The 10,217-nt window shown below is 48.7% G+C and overlaps 1 protein-coding gene across 1 annotated transcript; it reads left to right on the top strand.

The window, feature by feature from the left end:
- Window positions 1–394: 394 nt before the first annotated feature.
- LOC123390963 (protein FAM170B-like) lies at window positions 395–4,732 on the top strand. Its single transcript, XM_045076016.1, has 2 exons — window positions 395–852; window positions 4,527–4,732. Exon 1 carries the CDS (start codon window positions 501–503, stop codon window positions 825–827), a length of 327 nt encoding a protein of 108 aa, XP_044931951.1. The 5' UTR covers window positions 395–500; the 3' UTR covers window positions 828–852; window positions 4,527–4,732.
- The last annotated feature ends 5,485 nt before the right edge of the window (window positions 4,733–10,217 follow it).

Below are 10,217 nucleotides of genomic sequence, written 5' to 3' on the forward strand. Positions count from 1 at the left end.
GCGCGCTTGCCCATGTGTTTTGGGGTGGGGGTGTGTGGGGCAAATCTTCTCCGTGCTCCCTGTGAGGGATTCCCTGCAAGCCCACCACACACAGCTCTGCCCCCTCTCAAGAAGTTCCCTGACCTCAGCTCTGTCCTGGAAGCTGGTCTCCCCCTTCTGTTGGAACCCTAGGAGTGAAGCCTTTCAAACACCTGACGCAGAGGCCCGCGCTGCTGCAGTGGATGGGGGACTGCCTATGTTGGTCTTTGGCCCATATATTCAGAAAACATTAACTTAGCACCTTGAGCTTCTGTGTGTTGCTGGGCTCTCCCTCAAGCCCAGTGAAGGTGGGGAGGAGCTTCCTTAGGCCCAAGGGTAAGAGATACCGAATCAAAGACCAAAGAGGGAGGCCTCGCCCAGCTTGAAGAAGGTGTGAAGGAAGCCCAGATAAAACGTGTGTGGTTAGCAAGCAGAAGCCAGAGAGGCATCTTGTGAAGGTGAAAGTGCCAAAGCAGTACAGCATGTCTGTGAGGGCAGTGGTGATAGTGGCCATAGTGGTGGCAGTGGTTGTGGTAGTGGCTGTGGTGGTAGCTGCCGGGACCATGGGATCAGAGTCCACGGAAGAGAGGATGAAGGCGGCGATTGCAGCAGCAGTGAAGCCAGGACCAGAGAAAAAGAAGCCATGGCCGCAGCAGCCGCGGCAGCTGCACCAGGGGCAGCAGAAGCAGCAGCTGCGCCAGCGGCAGCAGCAGCGGCAGCAGCAGCGGCAGCAGCAGCGGCCGCAGCAGCGGCAGCAGCAGCGGCAGGCACAGCTGGGGCAGGTGCAGCAGCAGCGGCCGCGGCGGTGATAGTAGTGGTGGCGTTGGTGCCACGGTGAGTGGGGACCAGAATTCCCTCCTGCGTGGGTGAGCCGGAAGGCGTCAGGGGGCGGGTCTGCACGCTGGGGCAGACGCGGGGCTAGGAGACCCTGGGTGGGGCCAGAGAAGCCAGTCCTTAGGTCTCCCTGGCGCCAGGGGTCGCGTCCCAGCAGGTGAAGGGTTTGGTGCACGGATGTGGCGCAGGTGAGGTGGGGTGTTGAGCCAGATCCACGTCGCTAAGGTATTCATTGCCCACATGAAGACACTGAGACAGAGAGAGGCTGATGTCACTCCAGAAGTAAGCAGAAGCAGCCCCGCTGGGGTTACAACCCAGACAGCAGGACTCAGGGCCCTGGCACCCAACAGAGTGTGTAAGACCTCTTGAGTTACCCGCATGTACATGCCATCTTCAGTAACCCAGGGTGTGCCTCACCTTCGTCTGCCTCCCAGGTGCGTGGGTGGGGCGGCAGGTGTTACAAATCCGGGAGAGAGCCCTAGGATACTCTGTCACCACCCCTGGCCTCGCCCTGAAGATAAAGTTTAGAGATGATCAGGAATGGATGTTAGGGATCTCGGCAGGGACAATTCCTGTGTTGGGGACTGGTGGCTTCTTTAGCCTTTAAAAGAGGAAGCAGAGTGACTTTGAGAGGTTGCAAATGACCTGTTTAAGGACCTCTGCTCAGGTAAGGTCGCCCTGCCAGAACTTGCTTAGCTTTGGCCTCTGAGTCTGTGGGGAGGTGTTCTTTTGATTTTTTAAGAGAACACAAAACTCTGATATATGTTAACTCTGGTTTTTAAATACTGGCAACACTTCAGTCATTAAAAAGTCTGTGGGCATATCTGAAAGTGCTAGTGGGGTCCCACATGGGATGTTTGGAGCAGACCTACAGAAGTGGGGACACAAGGCTTGCAAGAGCCAGGCCACACAGAGGAGTTTCATAAATTCCAACATAGAAGTAGAAAGTACTGAGGATGGCAGGTGAGCAAGATCACTCTGACTCCTTAAGGGGCTCTGCTTTTCTAATTTTTTTTTTTTTTTTAAACACGGTGCACAGAAGTCTGTGTTAGCTCTTAGGCCTTCCTCTCCCTGCTCTCTCACAATCTGGTCCATCTCAAAAAGCCAGGCTGCAGTCCCAGGAATGGGCTCATCTCCCTCTTCCCCAGAACCTTGCTGTCACCAGCAGACCAGCCTGGTGCTTGCAAGAAACCAGGGCTTCAAGTTGGCATTTTCCTTCCCTGTGGCTGGCAGATGGGCTTTCTGTGACCAGAGCCCATGTTGTGGACAAATCTGATTCTGAAATAGGTGTGATATGGGGAGGGGAGACCCCATTCCCACCCTCTGAGGTCTGTCCCCATCAGAGTACTCTTCCTCCCCCCTGCCTCCTTACTGGCTTCCTTGCTGCTCACCAACAAAGGCAAGCTTGGAGTGAGAGGGGAAGCAGAACTGGCTTTCTTCCTCAATCTGGCAGTCCCCGAGAAGTCAGGAGGCTGGCTTTCCAGCAAGGACTCAGGAGATGGGGTGACAAACCTTTCTTCCACACCAGCTCTGTCTTGCATTGAGGCAGCCATAGTGCCACATCTTGCTGTGGTGTGAAGCTGTTGAACCCAGCCAGAGGTGAGCCACATCCTCTCGTGCCCTCCCACACACCGGGACACCAGCTAGCCCTCCAGGTCCACAGCTCCAGGTCCCTGAGCTCCTGCCTTGGACTGGTCTGCCTGGGCTGAGAGGAGGTTGGAAGTAAGTAGTCTTTGCATGATGATGCTTTATTAGCCCCTCTGGGTTTGTATGAAGTCATTCAGAGCAGGTGGGAAGCTTGGTTCTTTGTGTGAAATGGCTGTTTCCTGCTTCCTTGTACACATTTTCTTGCCCTGCAGAAGTGTTTCCACGTGCAGGTCAATAATTGTGAAGAAACCCCGTTTTAGGAGTGGTGTCTGGGCAGAGTGCCCTGGCCAGGGAGCCAGCCTTAAAGACCATGCTTGGGATCTTCATGTGCCTGGAAATGGGAAGCTCAGTGCAGCCCCCAGAGGGGCCTTTCCAGGTCTAAGCTTCATCTCCCTTTTCTTCAGGATAATGGACAGATATTCTATTCCCTGCAAGGGGTTTCCAGTAGTGAGCAAAAGGGCAGGATGCTCAGAGGTGTGCTGGCACATCCAGGACACACGATGCCAGAGCGGGCAGGGGGCAGGCACTCCTGACTTCTCCTACAGTCCCTTGAGAACCCCTGCAGGGCCTGCCCCTTCAATGCCTCCACACATCACATGGTCCAACAGACACTTTTGTGGGGTGCTTGTTTGTACTTTCTGAACTCAAGGTCTAAGTAGCGATGTCAGATGTCTGGGTCATGCTCTCTTCGAGTTTTGCTGTCCAAAGTGGGGTCCACTTATGGAGAATCACTGATTTAGAACATGGTAGGGGCCAGAGCCCAGGACACTAGTTTAATCTCTTTTGGAATGGCAGAGAGGTTCTGAACCCCGACTGTGTGATCCAGTAGACCTACAGACTTGTTCTCGGGGCTCAAAATTCTCCCCCAGGATTGAGGATGATTTCTACAGGAGTGTCTGGTTCTGGATTTTCCTTGGGTCAAAAGGAGACGTAACCAAGAGTTCTTGAGCAAAGGGTCTGTCCCAGACTGTGTCAAGATCCTTTAGGCACTGCTTGCATGAAAAGGGGAGTGAAGGAAAGAAAGCGCCCTTCCAGCTTTGGGTCCAGCTGAAGCCAAAAGAAGTACCAGCTCATGGCCACTTTGATTTGGGTTCTGGGTCCTGTCAGGGGTCCCCTCAGTGTTGTGGCTCTCTATGCCCACCCTTCCTTTGCCCTGTGTGCCTGTCCATTTCCCACCAGCATGGATAACAGTTTGCTGACCACAGAGAGTTGTTCTTAGGTCATTGTTCCAAAGGTCCGTCTGTCTGTCTATGCAAACACCTGAAAACTTCTGGAATTCTTTGGTTTCTTTTATTCTCTGGTTGTTCCATCTTACTGGTCATCCTTAGGGCCATCCTGTCCCTGCCTTTATTATCCCCCGTGCAGAACTGGATGAGGGTTAGGAGCAGTTGCTTACAGAAATGCCAGTGGTGTGTGTCAGTAACAGAACAGTCATTTAGAGCCATCAGGTCTCAGGGCTGCGTGTTCCAGACTCACAACAGGTACTTTGCATCCATTTCCCTCCGACCTTCCCAGAATCCAGCTTGTAGGTGACTTATCTTCCTTTACAGGTGAGGCAGGTGTTGGCACAGGCCAAGGTGGTCATGGAGCCCAGTACTTTCCCCTGCTCAGGCTTGGCATGGCTCTGTTGCCCTGTCACATGACAGAGGACGCGAGGCTGGGACATTCTGCCATCAGCCAGGCTCTGTGTACTGGGGGTGCCTGGGCTGGCAGAAGGCCATAGATGCGAGACAGGGCACGCTTGCCTCACTTGTGCTGAACAGATGCAGCTTGTGGCTAGGCCTGTTCCGTAATCTGTCATGAATGAGAAGTTACGCAGAGGGCAAGGAAGACCTCTGGTGCATTCTGCGGGTTCCCTGTGCTTATTCACTAGCGGCTTCCTGACTTCCTCTGTGCTATCAGTTCCGCATACAGCAGAGCTCCTGTTCTCTGCATGAGGCTGTCCTCCAAACTCTAGCAAGAGTGACATTTGGGTGCAAATACTCTGACACTCATTAGAACTCTCCCTTTGAAATGCTTCCTTCGAGGCTTGCCAAGAAACCCCTCAAGGTGGAAGACATCATGAAGCTGCTGTGCTGCATCGCTGAAGGAGATGAAAGAGAAGGGGAGCTTGGAACAAGCTATGGGTGGAATGATCATTGGTCAGGTTGGAGGCCCATCTGGAGCTGCTGTTTGTAAGCCTTGCAGGGCAGCCAACCTTGGGGGTGTTGTAATAAAAGACTTTGAAACCACAGAGACCTCACAAAGTCTCTGTCCTGTGGGACATGTTTGCTGAGTTGCAGTTGCTTCTGTGATATGATCTTTGTGTCCCTAATTCATCCTATTGAAAACACGGGGGCACCTGGGTGGCTCAGTGGGTTAAGCCTCTGCCTTTGGCTCAGGTCATGATTTCAGGGTCCTGGGATTGAGCCCCACATTGGGCTCCCTTCTCTGCAGGGGGCCTGCTTCTCCCTGTCCCACTCCCTCTGCTGTGTTCCTTCTCTAGCTGTTTCTTTCTCTGTCAAATAAATAAATAAAAATAACTTAAAAAAGAAAACATATAGAAATGGCTAGCAGACCCATGAGAAACATGTTTAATATCATTAGCCATCAGTGAAATTCAAATCAAAACCACCCTCGAGAAGTCACCTTACCCCAGTTAGACTGGGAAAAATTAGCAGGGCAAGGCACCTGGGTGGCTCAGTGGGTTAAGCCTCTGCCTTCGGCTCAGGTCATGATCCCAGGGTCCTGGGATCGAGCCCCGCATTAGGCTCTCTGCTTGGCAGGGAGCCTGCTTCCTCCTCTCTCTCTCTCTGCCTGCCTCTCTGCCTACTTGTGATCTCTCTGTCAAATAAATAAATAAAATCTTAAAAAAAAAAAAAAGCCTCTGCCTTCGGCTCAAGTCACGATCTCAGGGTCCTGGGATCGAGTCCCACATTGGGCTCTCTGTTCAGCAGGGATCCTGCTTCTCCATTTCTCTCTGCCTGCCTCTCTGCCTACTTGTGATCTCTGTCTGTCAAATAAATAAATTAAATCTTAAAAAAATTTAACACGCAGGAAACAGTGTTGGAGAGGATATGGGGAAAGAGGAACCCTCTTACACTGTTGGTGGGAATACAAGTTGGTGCAGCCACTTTGGAAAACAGTGTGGAGTTTCCTCAAAAACTTAAAAATAGAGCTACCCAGATACAGATGTAGTGAAAAGAAGGGCCATCTGTATCCCAAAATTTATAGCAGCAATGGCCACAGTTGCCAAAATGTGGAAAGAACCAAGATGCCCTTCAACGGATGAATGGATAAGGAAGATGTGGTCCATATACACTATGGAGTATTATGCCTCCATCAGAAAGGATGAATACCCAATTTTTGTAGCAACATGGATGGGACTGAAAGAGATTATGCTGAGTGAAATAAGTCAAGCAGAGAGAGTCAATTATCATATGGTTTCACTTATTTGTGGAGCATAACAAATATCATGGAGGACATGGGGAGATGGAGAGGAGAAGGGAGTTGAGGGAAATTGGGAGGGGAGGAGAACCATGAGAGACTATGGACACTGAAAAGCAATCTGAGGGTTTTGAAGGGGCTGGGGGTGGGAGGTTGGGGGAACCAGGTGGTGGGTATTATAGAGGGCACGGATTGCATGGAGCACTGGGTGTGGTGCAAAAACAATGAATACTGTTACGCTGAAAAGAAATAAAAAAGAAATAGAGCTACCCTATGGCCCTGCAATGGCACTGCTGGGTATTTATCCCAAAGATACAGATGTATTAAAAAGAAAGTCCATATGTACCCCATTGTTCATAGCAGCAGTGTCCACAAGATCCAGACTGTGGAAAGAGCTGAGGTGCCCTTCAACAGCCGAGTGGATAAAGATGTGGTCCACATATATAACAGAATATTACACAACTATTGAAAGGATGAATACCCAACTTTTGCCTCAATATGAGGAGATTGTGCGGAGTGAAGTAAGTCAAGCAGAAAGAGCCAATTAATATATCGTTTCACTTACTGTGGAACCTAAGGGAGAACATGGAGGACATTAGGAGAAGGAAAGGGAAAGTGAAGGCACGGGGATCAGAGGGGGAGATGAGCCATGAGAGACTGTGGTCTCTGAGAAACAAACTGAGGGTTTTAGGGGAGGGGAATGGGGATGGTTGAGCCTGGTCGTGGGTTTTAAGGAGGGCAAGAAGTGCATGGAGCACTAGGTGTTATATGCAAACAATGAATCTTGGAACACTGCATCAGAACCATGAGAGAGTAGACTCTGAAAAAACAATCTGAGGGTTTTGAAGGTGGGGGTGGGAGGTTGGGAGAGCCAGGTGGTGGATATTATGGAGGGCACATATGGCATGGAGCACTGGGTGTGGTGCATAAACAATGAATTCTGTTACACTGAAAAGAAATTAATAAAAAGTTAAAAAAAATAATGATGTATTCTATGGCGACTAACATAAGACAATTTAAAAAATAAATCTTCTTAGAAGAAAAAAAAAAGAAAAGAAAACACAGGCTTCTAAGTGTGAAGGTCTCAGAAATGCAGGGCATTCTTGTAATTGGTATGTGAGTGATGCAGACCTGGAGGGCGCCTCTCCCTTCAGGAATATGTCCCAGCTTCTGAAGACATCAGGGTGTCCTGGGTCTTGGATGGTCTCCTTCCCCTGTCACCATTACATGTCACTGCAGAAGGGAAGCAGAGAGGAAGCTGGGAGTTGCTGAGCACTGCCTAGGAGCAGATTCTGTCTGGCCATTTTATGAGCTCATCCATGGAGACAACCCCATTCTGAAACCAACAGTCTAATGCAGAAAAAGCAGCAAACTCTTCTAGGATGGTCATCCCTATCCCCCGTTTTTGCCACCTGCTTCTACTTGAGAGCCAGTTTTTGTATATGAATGGAGGTTTGGCAGATTTTTCCCATCATTTCTTGAAGCTAGGAAGGGTTGCCTCCTTTGTCTTAGGAGTAGGGAGGATTCTGGTGTGGTCTCCCCCTTGGGCCAGGTGGCATCAGAGAGCGGGCTGCTGTGTGGGTCTGACGTGAGGAGGGGCTGGATTACACCTCCTGTGAGGTGCCTCTGATGGACCCCGTAGCACAGGGGAGTGACAAAGGCATAGTCTGCTGCATTGGACTCAGCAGATACATCACTGAATGCCTGCTCTGTGCTGGGCAGCCTGTGCTGGGGATGTGGGAGAGCTCACAGCACTGCCTGCAGTCCTCACATGAACACAGGCTGGAGAGGTGACTGCCTGTCTGCTTTTGTTTCCAGCTCCCGGCATGACTTCCTGCCCTGTTCTGCCTTTCTGTGGCAGGACTGGCGTTCAAGGACATTTTATGATGCAGAGATCACACTGGGGAGTAAATCAGTGTGTGGGTGGCCCCAGACCTTCCACCTGTACATGTCCCTTTCCCACCTGCGAATTAGGGAGTCCTGACTTCAGCCTCTCACCATCCAAGGAGCATCCAGTGAGGGAGGAGAAGTGGCCATGGCCTCCTTCCTCAGTGACATTCTACATCTTTGTCCCCCAGCCCCACCTAATGTGTTCAGGGGAGGGCTTGATGGGATCATTTAACCTAGAGCTGTTCCCAGATGCCATAGTGGGAGCACATATCTTATTCAGATTCTGTCAAAGCTGGTAGAGAACAGGATGTCTGCCAGGAGAACCCGGGGATTTGCTACCTGAAGCCACTAGTCATGGGCGGAGCATCATTTTATCCAGAAAACCAGGGAATTTTCTTTTGTGCAAAGAGCTAGTAATTTGCTGGTCGATATTCCTGGTGACTTTTTGCATGAAGTGTTGTTCTAAATCAAATATTGGTTTAGTGCATATGAGTGTATCTCTTGTTGGCAAAGAGTGCTTCATGGGTGTTGTGGGGAAAGTTCAGTAAAATTTGTAAATGACTGGTTTTCCCTCCCCGAATCCTTCCTTCTTTTGGAACAGAGGGAAGGTGACCAGGGGCAGTGTTCAGTCTCCTGGGCCCGATGCTGGCCTGGGCTCAGCCCCAGGGGAGCCGTATGTTTCCAGAGGCCTCCACACTTGGCTTCCTGAGTGGGTGCAGGTTTTACTGCCTGTTGGCAGGGTCCAGCCCATAACAGGGTTCTCTCTGGCCTGGGTTCTATTCTCTCAGATAAACCTTTAGTTTTGCAAAAGTAGTAGAATTACAGACACATTGGTGACTGTGCTGAGAATGCCCAGATATCCCTCACCCAGTTTCCGTAATGTTACCACCATGGTGCACTTGAGAAAAGTATGAAGTTAACACTGATGGATTACTATTAACTGGTCTCCAGGCTTTATTTTTACTTTTCCAGTTTAGGCATTAAGATATTTTCATTTGTCTTAAGATCTTTCCCAGAATCCAGCTCAAAAGATCACAATGCATTTAATCCTCAGGATAATCTCAGGATTAATCCTCAGAAACTGCGACAGTTTCTCAGACTTGGCTTGTTTTATGATCTGGGTACTATTGAGGAGTACCGGGCAGGTATTTGTAGAATGATTCTCCTTTTGGGTCTGTCTGATGTTTTCTCATGCTTAGCCTGGGGTTGTGGACCCCCAGGAAGCATACCACAGACAGAGGCAGAGCACCTGTCTCATAGTGCCATTTTAGGGACATGTGACACCCACAGTCCTCCCTGGCGATGTCCAACTTGATTACATGGTGAAGGTGGTCTTTGCCAGGTTTGTCCATTTTTTTTTTGCAGCTTATTTATTTATTTATTTTTAATTTTTTATTTTTTATAAACATATATTTTTATCCCCAGGGGTACAGGTCTGTGAATCACCAGGTTTACACACTTCACAGCACTCACCAAAGCACATACCCTTTGAAGTCAATGTCTCCCCTTTCCACACTCTGCTCTTTCAAAGAGAGTCCCTAAGTCTAGCTGGGCTGTATCTATTAATATCTTATCATCAATATTTAATAATCATGAGACTTCTCAGGATATACATCTTGCATTCCGTGTGGTAGCAATGAACTGTCAAGGGGTAGCCACTGCTCTTTTATTTTTTATTTATATTTAAATTCAATTATCCAACAAATAGTACATCATTATCTTCAGATGTAGTGTTCAACAATTAATCAGTTGCATGTAACACCCAGTGCTCATCACAACCTGTACCCTTGTTAATGCCCATCACCTAGTTACCTCACACCCTAACTAACTCCCCTTTAGTAACACTTCATTTGTTTCCCATAATTAAGAGTTTCTCCTGGTTTGCTCTCTCTCTTTTTTTTTCCCTGTTCGGGTTTCACTACCTTCCCTTATGTTTCTCTGCACTGTTTTTTATAGCCCACATATGTGTTAAACCATATGATATATGTCTTTCTCTAATTCACTTATTTCATTTAGCATAATACCCTGCAGTTCCATCCATGTGGGTGTAAATAGTAATATTCATCTTCTCTGATGGCTAATATTCCATTGCATATATATGTATGTATGTGTATATATATGTATACATATATATACACACACACATTGCTACTATGAACATTGGGGTGCAGGTGCTCTTTCATTTCATTACATCTGTATCTTTGGGATAAATACCCAGTGGTGCAATTCCTGGGTCATATTGGAGCTCTATTTTTTAAAATTTATTCCTTTGTTTTAATTTTTAATTTCTTATAAACATATATTTTTATCCCCAGGGGTACAGGTCTGTGAATCGCCAGGTTTACACACTTCACAGCACTCACCAAAGCACATACCCTCCCCAATGTTATTTTCAGCATAAC

The sequence above is a fragment of the Mustela putorius genome, unplaced genomic scaffold, assembly GCF_011764305.1.
Source record: "Mustela putorius furo isolate JIRA1106 unplaced genomic scaffold, ASM1176430v1.1 tig00000174_pilon_pilon_pilon, whole genome shotgun sequence".
Taxonomy (NCBI): domain Eukaryota; kingdom Metazoa; phylum Chordata; class Mammalia; order Carnivora; family Mustelidae; genus Mustela; species Mustela putorius.

Excerpts from the sequence above, each read along its gene's own strand:
- LOC123390963 (XM_045076016.1), top strand. The coding sequence starts at position 501 with ATGTCTGTGAGGGCAGTGGTGATAGTGGCCATAGTGGTGGCAGTGGTT.